Source organism: Chlorocebus sabaeus, chromosome 17 (genome assembly GCF_047675955.1).
Source record: "Chlorocebus sabaeus isolate Y175 chromosome 17, mChlSab1.0.hap1, whole genome shotgun sequence".
Classification (NCBI taxonomy): Eukaryota; Metazoa; Chordata; class Mammalia; order Primates; family Cercopithecidae; genus Chlorocebus; species Chlorocebus sabaeus.
Window position 1 is genome coordinate 50,051,809 of NC_132920.1, and position 20,801 is coordinate 50,072,609.

The 20,801-nt window shown below is 35.1% G+C and overlaps 1 protein-coding gene across 2 annotated transcripts; it reads right to left on the reverse strand.

Annotated features, from left to right (window-relative positions):
• Nucleotides 1-710: 710 nt before the first annotated feature.
• On the reverse strand, nucleotides 711-18,848 carry DEFB110 (defensin beta 110). 2 transcript variants are annotated; one of them, XR_012089184.1, is made up of 2 exons: nucleotides 18,492-18,848; nucleotides 711-807 (listed from the first exon to the last, which is right to left on the reverse strand). XR_012089184.1 is itself a non-coding variant. In XM_007972281.2 (2 exons), the coding sequence occupies exons 1-2, from the start codon at nucleotides 13,442-13,444 to the stop codon at nucleotides 10,483-10,485; spliced, it is 204 nt and encodes a 67-aa protein (XP_007970472.1). In that variant the 5' UTR covers nucleotides 13,445-13,500; the 3' UTR covers nucleotides 10,351-10,482. The 2 variants fall into 2 exon arrangements, 1 of the variants encoding a protein (XP_007970472.1); XM_007972281.2 differs by lacking the exons at nucleotides 711-807; nucleotides 18,492-18,848 and adding exons at nucleotides 10,351-10,631; nucleotides 13,390-13,500.
• Between the last annotated feature and the right edge of the window lie 1,953 nt (nucleotides 18,849-20,801).

Sequence of the window (20,801 nt, forward strand, 5' to 3'; positions counted from 1 at the left end):
AACAAAGGTACCTATTCCTGAGATTCTTTATGAGATTTTCTTTGAAAAAAGAATCACGCGGCTAAAAGGGGCTCTGTATCTCAGATCTTGTTATTTATCCTTTTGCCGTGCTATGAATAGTGCTTAATTACCCTACAGAGAGAGCAGTGTTAAATTGTATCATTTCAAAAGCATAGTATTGTTAAATGTATGCAAAAACACATCAGACAGGTCAAAATTGGTAGCTGTCATATTTGTAAGGGAAGAAACACATTTTCTGTGAAAGAAGAGTAGATGGCTTAGAGGGATTTTGGTGTGCAAACCAGGATATATGAAGATAACCATAATCCTCATAGCAAACCTGGCAATAAGGTCACATACACATATTTAGAGAGGGAGCAGAGTAACTCAGATAAGTAATATGAATGTCTGAGAGTCAAAGTGGAAATAATGAGATTATAAGCATAATTAGAGTCTGTTTCCTTGTTTTGCTAATGTGTTCATCAGTTTGACATACAAAAATCCCCAATGAATAAGCAGAGACTAAATTCTTTGTATGTAAATAGATATATTTAGAATTTAAAAGTGTGTATTTTCATTAAATGTTGCAAACATTTTTTTTTTACCTACTCTTGAGTGAAAAACATGCATCTCTGTTCCAGACTTGATCCTCAATAGTACTTCTTTTCCGAGTTTATACGCAGCACTGACTTCTCCATTTAATGCAGTATCCATAATCATATTCAACATCATCACAAAACGTTTTACATATTCCTCTCACTTTATCGCATCTCTCAAATCTATACTTTGGTTCAAAATAGTTTCTGGCTGCAATCAAGAAAAATATTTGAAGTTATTAGTCTATCATTGATTTGGGGTTTTCTTGCTAAAGAAAGACAAAAACTGTTACAGTTATGAGATCATGTGTGTGCAAGTTGGAGAGAATGGAATATCAAGTTGTTTTGTAGCAGAATTTATGAATCACTTTAGAAGATGACTGAGCTACTAACATTACACTGGCACAAAATGTTTATGCCCTTATCTTGCAACTCACATCCATACTAAACTTCAGCTGGCTCAGTCTACAGTAATAATGAGCAAGTGACACATAATTTGGTACTTAATTGTATGTATTTTTGTCAAACATTTGTTGTGATACTTTGTTATTGCAGCCAAAATGTAAGCCCTTCTATAATCGTTATAATTTATTTTGATTCTTTATCTCTTTTCTATTTGAACATAGTGGTCACACAAATAGTAATCATAGAGAAACTAGAGAAGACTTCTAATGTACTGACTTCACTGATAGGGCAATTGATCGAGAAAACTAAAAACTAAAGTATTTTAGATATACATAGAGAAACATAATTTTGTTGCACACTGCCTATCTAGTAAAAAGAGGAGCCTCACATTAGTATTCTCTTATAGTTTCTTGTGAACCATCTAAGACAATGAAAAGAAAGATGTTCTGAGATTCCAAAATCACAGTTTTCTGTTCATACATTAAACTGTAGTAAATAGAGGCAAATTATTTTGCTACTTTAAAGTTTTATTGTTCTTAATGATTCAACTGTTCTCTGAAAATGCCTTTGGAGTAGACAAGAGACTTTGGAGTCAGGCATATTTTTATTCTTCAATTTTATCAATGTACTTACCTATCTGTGGTCAGTCATTCTACCTATCTGGATGATATAATATAATAAACATAATTATCAGAAATGTATCTTGAGTATTAAATTTTGTTATGTGTGCATATATGTGTCAGGAAAAATGAGGCAAAATAATTTTGTTAAAATTTGGAGAATTAATTGAATTGAATTCAGATTTAAATTAGGTAATATTATTAATAGAACTTAATTGTCTATATAGAATCTAATTGAAATTTGGAAAAATGTTTCATTTCAACTCAAAATGGTAGGCATTTATTTTAGTACCTAGTATTCACCAAGCATTAGGTTCCAAAATAGAGAAAAACTAGAGAAGATCTCTAAAGCACTTACTTATTGCCCTTAATGAAGCTGGTAGAAAATAATTAAATGTAAGGTGGAAGAGACTGCCAGTGGATTTTGACATGTAAAAAAATATATATATATACACACACACACATACATATAGACATACATATGACATGTAAATCTATATATGACATGTAAATTATATATTTTTGATATACAAATATATATATATGTTTTAGTGAATGGTAAACTAATTTATAATGACAGAATCCCTACCACTGGTGAATTTTGGTGAAATCTGAAGTTATTTCAGAGACATATTTGATATCACTTGAAGTCAGGAAGACAATGATGCCTAATTGCTTTTACTTTTTGTAACTGTTGCTAGGATAGAAACTTTTTAAGCCAATCAACATTCCTGAGTCATTATATTTTGTCAACTCTAAAATCACCAAAATCTATGGTGGTTTTTAAGATACATTCAAATTAGAAAAATGCATAGACTTACAGAAATAATAGTAATATTTAAAATGTACTCATTTTGTTCTTTTTTATTTTTTAAAGAACAAGAAAGTTTTGAGTTATGAGGAAATCTATAGAACCATATAAAAACAAAAAGCATGCATTGTAAGATTGGTTCTATTGCTTAGTATTTATTTGCAAATTATGGCTCACTGTAGAATCAAAGGTTTGTCATGTGTAACTTATGAATGAGAATAACATCTCTTTGTATTGTTATGAAAATTGATTATGAAGTATATATAAAAACAATTTTAAGGTGTTGAATGCTATACAAATGTCATCCATAAGTGCATGAGTATCTATGTGAGATGAAACTGGGTGATACACACCATGTAAAAACAAATTGTTTGGAGGAAAGATGGGTAGTATCTCCTTCATTCACTTATACTTCTGCACATTTTGTACATCACTAGAGAAATTGAGCCCATGATAACTATTTTTCATAAAAAAGAGAGAAATTCAAATGCTAGTTTGGGGCCTCAGTCAGGAGAATATATTCCAAAAGGTTTCTGGGAGTCTTATCAAGAGTGAGGTACCACAAATAGAGTGGAGATGTGCTGTGGACATCAACACAATCCTGCATGCACGCAGATGGGAACAAATCTGTTAGAAAACTAGAGGTTGAAAGCTCAGTGGTCTCCATGACTCAATGTTAGTTTTTCCAAGCGTTATGTAGAGTTTTTCACTCTCCCAAGTGAAGTGTCTGGCATATATCTCTCCATCTCCTCGCAAATAACGTCTCTGAGGGTGACTGCTTCACCTACCTCATGATGCTCCTGGAAATATCATCCATAAGTGCAGAGTTGAAAGTAGAGGGAGGCAGTGTTGAAAGTAAAAAGAGTTGTGTTTTGGAGGATGTTTGCTCTTGCTGGATAGAAGCTGAAGTCAAGGCAGAAGCAAGGCTATGGGATCAGTAGAAAGTTTGAAAAGGTATGATCTTTCAAAATCAGATAGAATTAAGTTTCATGCTTGGATATTTTATTTGTCATTTTGCTATATAGGACAAATGATTTAGATCACTGGATTTCAGTTTCCTCATTACATTGAGGTTTTATTGAAATTTCAAAAGATATAACGAGATAAAACATGCAGGCTGCTCTTAAGGTGTTAAAAAATTAATAAGCCTTCAAAATCAGGTCATTCTCATTCCCTTTGTCTTTATTTGTCTTTTGGATTTCATGCTAAAACCTTATAAAGCCTTACCCTAAGTGGAGCACTGTTACTCACTGTTTATGCCCTGCTATCACATTGTTACTAGTGTTTAATTCCTGCTATGACTTTTTGCTATAGTTTAACCACAAACTTCTGATCTGAAAGTTACAGTAGGCCAGGCCCACTGTATACCTCATTCACTGATTTCGGCACATAGCAAAATGCTTGAAAAAAATACCCAATAAATACAATAAATAACTGAAAAAAAGAGTGAGTGAATACATACGTTATTATAGATAGGGACCTAATTCATATTATATAATAAAAAACTCTCTATGCTTTATTACAAATTATTCATCAGTTATTTCCTATCAGCTTAGCAAATGACTTAAGCCCTATATTTGCAGTTTCCTTAACTGAAAAAATGCATTTAATAATACTTCAGAGGGTTGTGTGACAATCAAATGAGATAATAGATAAGGAAATATTGTTTGGCCCATAATTTTATGAAGCAAGTTTTCATTGTCATTGTAAATGAGTAATTTATAGATTTATAGCAGATTAAAATAAACTTTTCTTAATTTACATATTTTTCTCTACTTTTACTGCTAAATGAAGAGAATGCCTTCTTTGTGATTCATACACACATTTAGTCAGCAAATATGTTGTGTTGGTCCTGTGCTAGGTGGGGACAAAAATAAATAAAACATTTAAGCTCGTCATCCTCAAAAGACAATTACTATTTGTTGGGAGATGATGACATAGATGAGAAACAAAAAGCATCACTTTTAAAGGCAATTCTGAGATATAAGCAAAATGTCCTTGCATCATAAAAGAAAGAGTTGTAAACTCTTCCTGGAGTAGTCTATTTTGACTATTACTACTTTAACTGCTACTACCACAGCCACTACTACTAACTAGTTTTTATTAAGTGTTCCCTAGCTTTCAGATTCTTTTCTAAGCCAGTTATACTTATTTTTTGATTTACTCCTCCAATAACATTCCCCATTTCATATATAAGGATAGTTCAATTCAGCTCTGCGTAAGGATTCAGAGGGAGTAGGAGAGCAAGTAGCAAACAAAGCTAGGTTTGTTGGACTCAAAAGCAATATATGTTTCATTGCTTCACTAAGGAGCTGACAGGTGGCTGAATCTTCAAAAGATAAAAGCATATTTTCCTGAAATTGTGGAGAAGGTCTTACAAGAAAAAAGATGTATCCTCAACATAGATACTGTGTTTTAAAGAATGTGTGATCTATGCAGAATGGTATGACCTTTTAGCACAACAGAAATCATATGGATGTGAACTTTAGAAAGTCAAGCAGGGCAAAGGTGGCAAAAGGCCCTACCAAGCTAAGGAGTTGAATATTATCATGAATGGAGTGGTAAAACTGATGAGATTTTAAGCATCTTTTCAACTTTTTTTTCTCTTAAGGGAGGAAGTAGAGAAATTTTTGTAGTAGGAAATCTGTGTTGAAGTTTATTAAAACAGTCTAAATGAGAAATGATGAATAAGAATTAAGTTAATGAAAATAAAGAGGAGAAAGTTAAACTAGAAGATATTTCTGAATGAGAAGTAGCCCAATAGATAAGTTTTGGATTTGCGGGGAAAGGAAACTGGGACATAGAGAAGCAATAACCAGAAGTGTTTTAGCTTGTAAGACTGCGTGACTGATTATGAAATGACAATGTTTTGGCCTTTAGGATGTATGTTTGATACTGAAACAGAATAAAAGACATGGAACAGATTTTAGCCCTTGTGAGTAACATGAGTTCATTTTGAACGCATTATGATAAAGAATTTGGAGGCTATCCAGTAGGTTCACGAAGTAGTAATAAATACAGTTTTGTGGTTTAAGACGGAGGTTGAGAAAAAGATTTGATAGGAGAAGTCATTGGCGTTAACACGACAATACAGAGAAAGCATATAAAAATAAGAGGAAAGGGGATTCAGGGACAAGACATTGAAGGCCATTGACATTTTGAAGGCTATCAAAAATAGATAATTCAATTGATAATTGTCAAAATAGCAGTCAATTCTAGCATGTGTTCAGAAGTCCAGCAAGATAAATGATTAAAGTAAACCTTTGAGTTTGTTTTATGAAACATTTATAACATGAGCAAGAAGAGTTTCAGTTAATTGATGTGAGTGAATTTATGGTGGGAAGAGTGTAAACGAGTTACTTAAGTGGAGACTATGGGTCTAAGATTCTTTTCAAGAAATTTGATGAAGAAGAGAATGAGGCAGATTAGAAAGTGGGAAGAAAAATTAAGAAAAAAATATGGGAGGATTTTTGTAAGATGAAAGAGACTTGAGAATATCTGTGTTTACTAATTAGAACAATATAACATTGGAAAAATTTTTAAGAATATTTGATTCACAAAATGGCAAAGTCATATGCGTTCAAATATATAAGAAGAAATGAAATCGTCAACAAATGACGGAGAAAAGATGCCAGAAACAGGACAGTTGTGAAGAATACCTACAGCCTACTCAACTTACACACTCCTTGAAAACGCCTTTACAAATTCTCAGCTTTCCTTGCAATTTCAAAACATACTTCCTGTCTTCACTCTCAGCTAATGATCTTGCTCCCTTCAATTCAATGATCCAATTGAAGATTCCTGAGACTCTCCACAGACTTTCAGCACCAAATTAATCTACCAATCAGCATCTAACTCTGTGTATTCTGCCCTTCCTGTTTATGAATGAATAAAGCATCCCCATGCTCTAATGAAGAGCTAATCCCTTAATCTCTGCATTAGATATCATCCTGTCTTGCCAACGCAAAAGATTACTGTCTCCACTCTCATTTTCTGTCTCTTCTCTTAACCTCTTGCTAAATCTATTTGATATGACAAACTTTACATGTCCAAAATTGGATCAATTGTCCAATCAAAATTTGTTACACCTAGTATCCTTCCCATTTTAGTCAATGGCACAGCTCAATCTTTCTAATTGCTCAGACAAGAAATCTTGGAGTCATTCTTTACCCCTCTGTCTGCCATAGGCAAAATTTAATCCCTCATGAAATCTAGCTAACTCTACCTTTAACAGATCCAGAATTCTACATCCATTCCTCATTGTTTGTATTATTATGGACTTAGCTAATATAATTTACCACCTATATTATTTACTACTTATATTATTTTAATAACTTCAGAGAGACCTTTAAAAATTCAAATCATGTCTTTCCCCTGGCTAAAACCCTTTGAACTGCTCTCAGAATAAAAGTCAAGATCTTTTCTAGCTCCTTAAAATCCCTGGGTAATCAATTTGTCAAGATATTTTCTCTCCAACTTCTCCTCCCAGGACTCATCTCCTAAATTACTCTTCTCAGCAATTCTTTTCTCCCAGGTGTTCCCCTACACATTCCAGATGTGCTTTTATGAACACTTCTTTCAGCCGTTACAATAGGGCTCCATGACAAATCATATTTAAAATTACTATAGGCCAGGATTGTGAGTTACTACACTCTACTTTGTTTCCTTTTCTCTAACACTTATTGCCTTGTAATATAATAGATAATCTGCTTATTTCTTGTATTTACTGTTTATATTTGTATCCACTCACTATACTATGAGCTCCATAAAAACAGAGAACATTGTTAGTTTTGTTTTTTTTATGTGTCCCAGTCATATTGTACTCTGACACATAGTAGGTGTTCAATAGATGTTTATTGAATTGGTAAATAAATGAGGGAGAATATATTGAATGTAGTCTGACCTATGTATTATCCGTATTACAAATTGACATTGATATTTTTGGAAGAATATTCCATGACTTATTCATTTGTGAACTCTATCAAATTGGATATTACTTAAAAATCAGTTTGTAGTCAATCAATATCAGTTCCTTAAGCCAGGAGCTATAATTTTTCAATCTCTAAATCCAAAACCCATGACATTAAACCTGGGAAGAAGTAATCCACTTATGAAAAGTTGCCTGAATAAGTACATTGCTAATTGGAATTAGATTTTGTTCTTGCCCAAGGACATTGAGGTAAAATAAATACTGAAATAGGTTGGGTTTGAATACATTATATCAGGTAGGAGTCTAATTTCTCTCCTCCTAGTTCGTGTGAGAATTTGATGGTGATAAATCTAATTTCAATATACTGCTTTTAATTGATTCATATGGGTATTGAACTACCAAATAACAGCAAAAATTTCCAACACTTGGTGGCATCTATTTTGTCAGAGTCACTGCTCAAGACTCACAAAAAACTAAATGTGAAGGAAAATACAGAGTGTCATGAAAATTTATATTGTGGGCCATAGGAGGGAAAAATACAAAACTCTCAGGTTTTAGAACGAATTAGTTTAACATTATCTAGTTCTTTCGTAAGTTCACACAATAAAAATTACAATGTATCAGCAAGAAAATCACCAGAAATCTTTCCATTTTTAAGCATTTTTTTTGCCTTCCTTTTGTTAATAAATTACAAACTTAGACACATGTAAATTCTGGGGGCAGAATAATTAGTAACACCTTCATCTTTTTAAGGAAGTAGGCTGAAGAACTTCATCAAAGGGGTTTCTAGAGTTTTCAGACTTTTTTTTTTGACACGGAAAACACTTAAAAGATTTCCTCAGGAAAAAAAAAAAAAACATTAATTTTGAGGTTGATGCACGTAGGCTCACATTCTTCTTTAAGTTTCTTTCATTTGTTCCTTGAGCTGAAGGCAGAGGCTGATGGCTTAAATGTATTGAACACAAGTAAAGGCTATCTTAGAAATTTAGGTGGTTTTCATGCTCTCTGTCAAGCACTGAAAGAGAGTACACAAGTAGTTTTAGCACAGCCTAATTTATGTGCAGATATGCTTCACGCGTTTTTTAGAAAAATCTCTCATCTTCTTGCTGGCTCCTAACAAACTCAACTCTTATTTTCCCCATGTTAATAGTATATTAGGCCTCTCAGTCCTGCTTTAGAGGTCTTGGTGCAGTGATGGCTCAGTCTCTACTTAGGTAAAATAAATAAAAATCAAACTTCCATAACTTTCATTTTAAACATTTATTTTTACTAATCTCTTTCTTGACATAGCTAATACATTCATTATCCAAAAGTTAGGCCAATTTTTCTTTCTGGAGCCACCAATATATCACCTCTAGTCCATACATAATATACAAAAAATTTAAATAGATAACTATTTCTCATAAAACACAGAAAATGTAATTGGCCACCTGAAAATCTCGCTGTTTTTTTTTGTTTGTTTGTTTCCATTGTCATTTTTAAATTTTTGTGAGAGTGGGTGCTTGACTTCATAAATCAGTAGTTCTCAGCCAAGTGTAAATTTGTCCCCTCCCCCAAAGAGGATGTTTGGCAATATAGGTAGACATTTTTGATTATCACAATTGGGAGAAAGTGTGCTATTCGCATCTAGAGGGTAGGAGGTAAGAATGCTGAAAAACATATAATGAGCAGAATAGCTCCCACAACAAAGATTACCTGGACCAAAATATCAACAGTGCCAAGGTTGAGAAACGCTGTTATAAATAAATATTGTAAAGATACTTTTGAAGATATTTACATTGCAAGAAAACACAAGACAATCAAAGAATATGTAAATTTTATCTGAATAGAGAAAATAAATTTCCCCATTCATGGCTTGTTGTAGATAATGCTTAGTATGAGCATACTTAGATCTCATATCTGCATTTGAAGAATAGACTGGATCCACAGAGCGGCCATAATAAAAATATCAAGAGAGTAGCAAGTTCCTGGAATTTCTTGATTTACCATCTCCTTTTGAGTCTAAGTCTGACCTATATGTATGATTTAATACCTTTCATTTTTCTTTAATTTGACAAAAGATTATTTAATTTTATTTTGAGGGGTAGGAAGAGAGGATTCTGTTTTATTATTATGTCATGGTGTTGACGATGTTTCTTATGAATTTTGAATTAATTAATTCTTAAGAATTTTGAATTTGAATTTTGAATTTTGAATACAATTAATGTTTAAATTGTATTCCAGAATTCTCTCTTCTGAATGGAAAACAAATGGTACAGATGCATCACTGAGCTGTTTTAGGGAGGAATACTGTGGATCCTCAGAGGCAGTAGTAGAGGAACTGAGGCAGAGTGAAATTGAAAAGTGAAGGTTATTGCTGCTTCCTTTTGTCATGTATCTCCTCAGACACAGTCATTTCTCAGGACTGAATAGCTGCATTAAACTATTAGTCATAGTTTTTGACTTTTTTGGTCTAAATTTTCAGTTATTTTCTCCTCTTCTTTCTGAAATTCTTCTCCTTTCTTTTTACTACCTCTCATTTCTTGATACACATTTGTCTTTACTAAATAATAAATAAGAGTAGAAATTGAAGCTGGTTGTGATTTTTCCCTGGTCTTCCATTCTTATACTCATGATTCTTTCACTTCAGCTCTGTCTCTCTCACAATAAAGATCTTCCCTCTCCATGTCCAGTCTCCCAAGCCCGGTGGATTTATGTATTTACATAGGGGTAATCTGTGGAATAGTATCTAATAAAATAACAGTGCGTTTCTACTGGAAGCTTGTATCTTAGACATAAGCTTTCCCAATTCTTTGACTTAGGGTTTCCCACAACCTTACTTATGGCAACTAACACAAGGCACATAAAACTTGTGGAACTTGTGGAACATGAAGCACAGAAAACTTGAGGAACTTGCATAAAATAAGTCCCACTACTTCTGGTACCAACAAATCAGGAGAAAAGTGTCATGTAAAGGCACCAGATATGAGCGTGACATATGATCACTTCTGAATGGTTCAACATTAAGTTTTATTTAGTTCTTGTGTATTATAGAGACACACAGGCCTTGAAGGATGTGCTGGGAAAACTTAACACTGGTCTTCTCTTCTTCGAGCTTGTGACTCTTTTCTTCTGTCATCGTTACTGCTGCAAGCAGCAATGAGTTCCAGGTCTTATGCAGTAAGCAATCCTAATTTCATTTTCATGACACTGATTTTTACATCGACCATTACCCATTCTGCACTCTCTCCTCAAGTCCAAGCTACCATACTCAGGATATTTCTTTTTGGCTGTAAGAAGGGAAGAATGACTGAAATTAGCCATCTAGCTATGACACATCCATGTTTTAAAAGGAGAAGGTCCATGAAGCAAAAGATTATAGAGTGAAAACGTCCACCTACCTATGGAGGAAAGATTAAGTGAATTTACTGTCCCTTGGTGCAAACTACATTCTAGAAATAAAAAGGGTCTTGGACCTAAGTTAGGTGTTTCTACTTTCTGTCTTACAAGAAACTGGGCAGTGACCCAGGTTGGTTCCCAAAATCAATGGAAGAAAAGTGACCATAATTTATCTTTTCGTCAGACTCTGTCTCTACGATCATCTAATTACATTTGAGCAGCCTGTTCTCTGCTCTCACTAACATTATTTAGACTGAATGTTGTGCTTTATGAATTCTTCTTCAAGTGATTTTCACTGTAGCTTGATTTTGCTTCTCTAAAATGTCGAGAGCTAGACAACGCTGGATAATTTGTCTAAATTCCTGCAATTCCCCTGAATATTTGGGGTTTATTTCCCCGAAGAAATTATGTAACTCAGACATGTGTCTAATAACAACATTGATAAAGAAAAAAAAAAGTGGAGTCGTTGTTGACCATTACATGATTTCTAAAATTACCAGTGTTACCTTTTTCTTCTTTCATCACAAAGTTTCTAAAATAATAACTTACCAAGAATTTATCACAATTACTGTTTGTGCTATTAAATCTTTTGACTAGCAATCAATAAACTATTGTCAGGGGCCCAAATCCAGCCTGCCACCTGTTTTTGGAAATAATTTTAGCGGCACACAGATGCATCCACTTACACATTGTCTATAACTGTTTTTGCATTAAAATAATGCAGTTGAGATCTTAGGGTTCATAAAGCCTTAAGTATTGGTTGTCTCACTTATTTCTAGAAGAAGTTTGTTAACTCCTACTCTAGCTTTATCTTTGCTCATCAATCATGAAAGAATGAGTGAGGGATTTGTAGCTGGAGTCACAAGAAGACATGTCCAGGAGAGCAAAACTGCAACTAAAATTTGCACATTATAAGAAACACAAAATTTGACACAATACAAAAATAACTTTGTAATAGTCAAAGCTGTAAGAAAAGATATATGTTTTGTTTTGTTAACTTAAAGATGGAATCTCACTACAAGTTTCTTATTTAGAATGATTGTATTTAGGGGGTTTGGGGATATTGGTTTGATCGGCTATATGATCTATTCCAAGTCAAATATTTTTTATTTTATATTTTAAATTGTACCAAGTCAAAAAATTTATTTTATATTTTAAATTGTACCCTGGCCAATGCATTTTCAGAAGTCATTTGTTTCACAGTCTTTTTTTTTTTTTTTTTTTTTGTAGGCACATCAAATTCTTGACCAAAGGATAGATATAATATTTTCACGTATGAAAACAAATAAATTATGCCACTGATTCCTGTTATTAATTATTGCTTGGTCTTCTCAGAGGCCAGGGCTCTTTGCCTAGGCAGTCTGTCTCCATTTCCAACAGCTGACAAGTGATGGTGAGTAGTAATATCTGTCAGCTAATACATAGACTCAGAGCTACATTATCTATGTCATTGGTATAGTGGCTATAAAACCAAGTCCTGCTATGAATATTGGCTTTCTTCTCAATGTAACTGAAGCAATTCAGAGTACAAAGCAACTTAAAGAAACAAAAACATAGAAGAACATCTAGTTAATCTGCATAATTTAAATATTCACTTCTAAAGATCATTACTTATTCTACATTTTCTGAGGAGTTATGATTATCAAACCCATAAGTGATGGCCAGTGACATACACCTGGATTATACTCACTTTTGACAAGAGTTCTGTCACATTTGGCACTGCTGTCCATGATTCCACCTTGGACTGACCCCACCCCTTCTCTTATTCATTCTTTGTCTTGTTTCACCTTTCTAAGACATTATTGTCTTTTTTCTCCTCATTCTGACCTCTACATGGGTTCTCCAGCTTGTGTCCTTGGGTTGCTAATCTCCTTTGCAAGCATTATAGTATCAATTAAATATACTCCCTGTCAACTGGATGCCAAGCTCAAGGGCAGGGCGGCTTATTCTAAGCAATATTGACCTTTTGGATAAGACAATTCTTTGCTCTAAGGGGCTGTTCTGTGCATTGTAGGCTATTTAGCAGCATCCTGGACTCTATCTGCAACTGGTACTATGCCAGTAGTACAAGTTGTGATGAGCTAAAAGGTCTCTAGACATTGCCTGATGTTCCCTTGAGCACAAACTCACTCCTCTCTGAGAACCACTGATCTAGTGATACTGTGACATTTCAAAAATTATTATTTCTGCCCTCAAATACATTGTTCAAGTCCAATCTTCTGTCTGAAATCTCTGAGCATCACTTTCAGCAAAGTAAAATCTCCCTCCATTTATCTCCCACACCACTTTTTGTTATAATATTATTTTAGATTTACAAAAGAGTTGCAAAGTTGGTAGAAGCCAGCTTCCCCTTATATTATATATTGCATAATCATGGTAACATTAATTAAGATTAAGAAATTAATATTGATGTAGTAGTATTTACTAAGCTATGCTCTATTCAAATTTTGCCAGTTTTCATAGATGCTGCTTTTGTCTGTTTTTCACTATTGTCTTTATTATCCGTTCTGGAGTCCAATCTAAAATACCACATTACATTTTTGTGGAATGATGTTTTAATCTCTACGTTATTATCATACTTTTATCAAAAAACAACTTACGTCTTCTCAAACTTGTTAGTATAAATCCCCATAAATATTTGCATATTACCTTGTGAAACTGTGACCCAAAAGAGCAGAATAAAGAAAAAAAGTTGAATCTTCATGGTAGAGAGCTTCTTAAAAAAAAGTGTCAACAGACCTTTTTCAAGTCAGCTGTTTTGAAATAAGGAAACAGAGATCCCTTTTATTTATAGATTCTCCTGGGAAGTACTTTTAACTACTGAGGCTTATCAAGAGCAAGAACATTTGTATGCTTGGCTGAATAGTGCCACACTCAAAGAACATGAACTCAAAAAGTATTATTAAATTGTTCTCATAAAAGTAAAACCTGCTGTGTAACCTTAACTAGACTCTCATGAAAACACAGTTTTTAAGAGACTTTTATTTATAGGGGATATGTGTTTGGATTGCTAAATGTTATAGTAATCAGCTTCTCTATTCTGTGTTATATGTAATATTAAACATTCTAATGCCTTAGTATAAAACTGTTGAATGCCTGAATCATAAGATTTTACAGAAAGAGTCTTCACTGGGATCAGTTTTGTTTTACTGATAAAACAAGAGAACCAGGGAGATTAAATGACTTTATTTCAATTAATATAAGACACAACTATTTATATAATCAGTAAATTCGGGATTCACTAAAAATGTGGGAAATATTCTATATAAGTCTATTTATTTATTTATTTATTTATTTATTTATATTTTTTTGAGATGGAGTCTGGCTCTGTCACCCAGGCTGGAGTGCAGTGGCACCATCTCAGTTCACTGCAACCTCTGCCTCCCGGGTTCAAGTGATTCTCCTGCCTCAGCCTCCTGAGTAGCTGGGATTACAGGTGCCTGCTATCACGCCTGACGAATTTTTGCATTTTTAGTAGAGACGGAGTTTCACCATGTTGGTCAGGCTGGCCTCGAACCCCTGACCTCATGATCCACCCGCCTCAGACTCCCAAAGTGCTGGGATTATAGGCATGAGCCACTATGCCCGGCCAAGTCTTTGTATGATTTATAAATTTTCTATAGTCATCTGATTTCAAAATTTCAGGTTCAACATTTTAATTCTGTGTATGGAACTGAAAGTTTCATATCTGATCTAAACTGCATGCTTACAAAAACTATTATTTCGGATATGTGAGAAAGAGCTGGAAGTTTTGCCCAGTACTCAGAAGCTGATGCTATAAAGAAAAACAATTGGCCAGGTGTGGTGGCTCATGCCTGTAATCCCAGCACTTTGGGAGGCCAAGGTGGGTGGATCACCTGAGGTCTGGAGTTCTGGACCAGCCTGGTCAACATGGTGAAAACCCATCTCTACTAAAAATACAAAAATTAGCCGGCCATTGTGGCAGGCACCTGTAATCCCAGCTACTCAGGGGTCCAAGGCAAGAGACTCGCTTGAATCCGGGAGGCAGAGGTTGCAGTGAGCCGACATCATGCCATTGCATTCCAGCCTGGGGTACAAGAGCGAGACTTCCTATCAAAAAAAAAAAAAAAAAAAAAAAAAAAAAGAAATCAATGAATCAATTATTTCCTACCACATAGTTAAGATAATTTTTAGGACAGTGGTTCCTAAACTTTAGCTGCATCAGAATCCCCTAGAAAGCTTGCTAAAATCAGATTGCAAGGTCCCACCCCCAGTATTTCTGATTTAGTAGATCTGGAATGAGGACTAAAATTGCTGAAAGGGGCCATATATTAGTCTTGGAAACCTAACTCATTAATTCTATAATATCTAAGAAAAACATTTCACAGAGTCATAGAATCTTCAGCATACATTAATAAAGAATTTAAAGCTGCTTAGAGTTTCTAATCAAATATACTCCTATTATTGGTGAGAAAAGTAAAATCAAGATAGATTAACTTATTTACCTAGTAATTGTTATCCTTTGCAACAGATGCTTCATATTATGAAATAAAAATAACAACTTTTGAATTAAATCAAATATGGGGAACTTGACTCATCTGTTTCCTTTCTGGGAAAGTAAAGAAAAATTGAGAATGCAGCATTAGCTGAGAGGAGGAAGACCACTTCAGTATATCACTATGCAACACTTACTCAACAAATATTATTGAGCACTAATTCAGAGTTCAGTTATTGATTTCAAATCTATTTTGAATTGGTTTCATCTTGTTGTAGTCAGAAAACATGCAGAAGACTGAGAAAGGATTCCTATGAATAGAAGGTACTCTGTTGACATAGGTTAAAAAGAAAAAAAAAGGTAACTGTATCTCTAATACAGAGCATTTATCCCTTTCCAATTGGTTTTGCTATTAGGATGGAAAAAGATATCCTATGCAAAAGAGAACTGCAGAGACTAAACTGACCTAAGAGAAAATAGACTTTAAGAAAAAATTGTTACTAGAGACAAAGAATAACATTGTATAATAGTAAAATGGTCAGTCCATCAAGAATGTAGAGAAATCACAAACATTTACGTACCTAACATAAAAGCTCTGAAATGCAAGAAGTAGTAACATGACAGAATTAAAAGGAAAAATAGATAGAAAATAAAAACAATACTTGAGGTCAATAAAATCCCACGTTCAATAATGGATACAAAAACTAGACAGACCAGTAAGGAAACAAAAAATGTTTAGCAACCTTGTACACTAACTAAACCAACAGATACCTGTAGGACATTCCATCCATCAAAAGCAAAACACAGATTCTGTTCAAATGAATATGGAATGTTCTCTAGGATAGTCATATATTAGGTGACAAAACAAGTGTCAATATACTTAAAACATTGAAATTATACAAGGTACCTTCTCAGACTACAATGTAATAAATTTAAAATCTGTAACTGAAGAAAAATAAAAAATTTACAGATAACTGAAAATTAAATAATACACTCCAAAATAATCACTGGTTCAAAAGTAAATCCAAAGAAGGATTAGAATAAGCTTAGTATGAATAATAACAAAAACATAATGTGCCAAAACGTATGAGATACAGTGAATGTATATGAAAATGCAAGAGACCTAAATAGCAGAAATCATCTTGAAAAAGAACAAAGTTGGAGGACTCACACTTCCTAATTTCAAAACTTACTATCAAGAAACTGACGAAGGTTGGAGCAAGATGGTGGAAGAGAAGACTTCACTTGGAGTCCCCTTACCACCCCCAGCTGCAAGGGCATCAATTTAACAACTATCTAAACAAAAAAAAAGCACCTTCATAAATAAATCAGGTGAGCACTCACAGCACCTGGTTTTAATTTCACGCTGAAAGAGGCACTGGAAGAGGGTATGAGAAACAGTCTTAAATCACAGATACCACCCCCCTTTTTCATCCCTCAACAGTAGCTGAGTGGTGCAGAGAAAGAATCATGTGCTTGAGAGAGGGAGAGAACAGCAACTGTGAGACACTGCATTGAACTCAGTGCTGCTCTGGCACAGCAGAAAGCAAAACCGGGTTGAACCCAGCTGATGTCCCTCATGGAAGGAGTATTGAAACCAGCCCTAGCCAGAAGGTAGGATTTGATTCTTGGCAAGCCTTGCTGCTGCAGTCTAAAGTGTCCTGGGCCCTAAATAAACTTGAAAGGCAGTCTAGGCCACAAGGACTGCAACTCCTACGTGAGTCCTATTGCTCAACTGGGTTCAGAGCCAGTGAATGTAGGGAACATGAAACCTACTGAGACACCAGTTAAGGTGGCTAAGAGAATGCTGGCATCACCTCTCCCCTAACCCCAGGCTACATAGCACATGGATCCAATAGGTACTTCCTTCCATGTGAGGGTAGGAGAGAGACGAGTAAGGAGAACATTGTCTTGCACAGTAAATACCAGCCCAACCACAGTAGGTTAGGGAACCAGAGTCATGAGGCCCCCTTTCCAGGCCCTAGCTCCTGAGTGACATTTCCAGACACACCTTGAGCCAGAAGTGAACCCACTGCCTTGAAGGGAAGTTACCTGAGGGCCTTGGGAGAGACTCTGAGATATGCTGGCTTCAGGTAAGATTTAGCACATTCCCAGCAGTGGTAGCTACAGAGAGAGACTCCTTCTGCTTAAGAAAAGCAGAGAGAAAGGTAAAGGGTGCTTTGTCTTGCACCTTAGGTACCAGTTCCGCTGCAGAGGGCTAGAAAACCAAGTAGGCTCTTGGAGCCTCAGATTCTAGACCTTGACTCCTGGGTGGCATTTCTGGACAAGCCGCTGGCAAGAGGGAAGAGCACTGTCCTGAAAGGTGAGTCTCAGGCCGGGCGGCATTTACCACAACCTGACTAAACAGCCCCTGGATGAACTTTAAAGGAACATCCATGGTAGCCTGTTAGTGTTCCCTGTGGGCCTGTGGTAGCAGTGCCCATGGGATGAGGCTCCTCTGCCTGTTGAAAGGGGAGGGAAGAATGGGAAGAGCTGTGTACTGGGGTTTGAGTGCCAGCTAAGTTGCAGTATAACAGAGTATCAGGTAGACTTTTAAGGTTTTTGACTGCAGACCCTGGCACCCAGATGGTGCCTCTGGATACTTCCCCACATCAGGGCTTTAGGGAACTTGCCACCCTGATGGGAAGGACATAAGCCTAACTGGCTTCACCACCTGCTGATTGTGGAGACCCAGGACCTCAAGTGACCATAGGTCATAGCCAGCTAGTGGTTACAGAGGGCCTTGGGTAAGATCCAGTGCTATGCTAGCTTCAGGTCTGATCCAGTGAAGTTCCAGTGGTAGTGGTGGCAGGGGTGTTTGTGTCACCCCATCCCCAGCTACAGTTAGCTCAGAAAAGAGAGAGATTCCATTTGTTTGGGAGAAGGTAAGAGAATAGAAGAGTCTCTACTAGGTAATCCAGAGAATTATTCCAAATCTTTTTTAAGACCATCAAGACATAGTACAATAAAATAAAAATAGAAACAACAAAAAATTTAAAAGCAGGAGGATGAAGTTGGGGTGTAGAGTTTTAATTCATTTTATTTTTGCTTGTTTGGTTTTTTTTTTGCAAACGGTGTTGTTACTAGCTTAAAATAATGGGTTATAAGATTGTATTTGCAACCCTCACGGTAACCTCAAATCAAAAACCATATAACAGATGTGCAAAAATAAAAATCAATAAATTAAATCACACCACCAGAAAAAATCACCTCCACTAAAAGGAAGACAGGAAGAAAGGAAAGACCACAAAATAACCAGAAAACAAGTAGCAAAATAGCAGGAGTAAGTACTTACTTGTCTCCAATCAAAAGATATAGAGTGGCTGAATGGATTAAAAAACAAACAGCAGCAACAACAAAAAAACAGGCCAGGCATGGTGACTCATGGTAACACCATGGATTACATGGTGACGCATGTAATCCCTGCACTTTGGGAGACCGAGGCGAGTGGATCGCCTGAGGTCAGGAGTTTGAGAACAGCCTGGCCAACATGATGAAACCCCATCTCTACTAAAAATAGAAAAAAATTAGCCAGGTGTGGTGGCGGGTGCCTGTATTCCCAGCTACTCAGGAGGCTGAGGCAGGAGAATCGCTTGAACCCAGGAGGCAGAGGTTGCAGTGAGCTGCACTTCACTCCAGCCGGGGCAACAAGAGTGAAATTCCATCTAAAAAAATAAAAATAAAAACAAGATCCAATAATCTGTTTTCTACAAGAAGCACACCTCATCTATAATGACATACATAGACTAAAAACAAAGGGATGGGAAAATATGTACCATGCCAATGAAAACCAAGAAAGACTGGGAATTGCTATACTTATATAAGAAAAAATAGATCTCAAGACGAAAACTGTAGAAAGAGACAAAGAAGGTCATTATATAAGGATAAAGGGGTCAATTCAGCAAGAGGACATAATAATTGTAAATATGAACCTAAAACTGGAGACCCCACATATGAAGAAAATATGAAGAAAATATTATTAGAGCTAAAGGGAGAGATAGGCCCCAATAAAATAATACCTGGGGACTTTAACACCACACATTCAGCATTGGACAGATCTCCTGGACAGAAAATCAACAAATAAACATCAGATATAATCTGCACCATAGACAAAATGTATCTAATAGACATTTACAGAACATTTTCTCCAACTGAGGCAGAATACACATTCTTTTCATAAGCACATGGATCATTCTCAAGAATAGACCATATGTTGGGTCAGAAAAGAAGTCTTAAAACATTCAAAAAATTAAAATTATATCAAGCATCTTCTCTGACTACTATGGAATAAAACTAGAAATCAACAACAGGAGGAATTTTGGAAACTATACAAACACATGGAAATTAAACAATATGCTCCTGAATGACCAGTGGGCGAATAAAGAAATTAAGAAGAAAACTGAAATTTTTCTTGAGACAAATGATAATGAAAGCACAACATATCAAAACCTATGAGATACAGCAAAAGCAATATTAAGAGAGAAGTTTATCACTATAAGTGCCTACATCAAAAAGGTAGAGAAACTTCAAATAAACAACCTAACAATGCATCTTAAAGAACTAGAAAAGCAAGAGTAAACCAAACCCCCAATTAGTAGAAGATACAATAAAGATCAGATGAAAAATAAATGAAATAAAGAAGATACAAAAGATCAATGAAACAAAAAGTTGGTTTCTTCAAAGTTTACAAAAATTTGACAACTCTCTAGCCAAACTAAGAAAAAAAGAAAGAACACCCAAACAAATAAAATCAAAGTTGGAAATAGAGACATTTCAGTTGGTACTGTAGAAATTCAAAGGATCTTTAGTGGTTACTATAAGCAGCTATATGCCATTATATTGGAAAATCTAGAAGAAATGAATAAATTTCTAGACACATATAACCTATCAAGATTGACCCAGGAAGAAATTCAAAACCTGAAGAGACCACAGACAAGTAATGAGATCGAAGCTGTAATAAAAAGTCTCACAGCAAAGAAAAGCCCAGGACCCAATGGCTTCACTGCTGAATATTACAAAACATTTAAAGAAGAATTAATACCAATCCTACTCAAACTATTACAAACAATAGAGGAGGAGGGAATACTTCCTAATCATTTTGTAAGCCCCGATACCAAAATAAAAAAAAAAAAACACATCAAATAAAGAAAACTATAGGCCAATATCATTGATGAATATTGATGCAAAAATCCTCAACAAAATACCAGCAAACTGAGTTCAACAATGCATTAAAAAGATCTTTCATCATGACCAAGTGGGATTTATCCCTGGGATGCAAGTATGGTTTAACATACTTGAATCAATGAGTATGATACTTCATGTCAACAGAATAAAGGACAAAAATCATATGATCATTTCAATTTATGTGGAAAAAGCATTTGATAAAATTCAACATCTTTTCATGGTAACAGCCTTCAAAAAACTGGGTATACAAGGAAGATACGTCAACATAATAAAAGCTATATTCAGCAGACCTACAGCTGTCATACTGAATGGGGAAAAATGAAAAGTTCTTTCTCTAAGATAGGGAACACAACCAGGAGACTCATTTTCCCCACTGTTTTTCAACATAGTACTGAAGTCATACAAATAGTAATGAGACAAG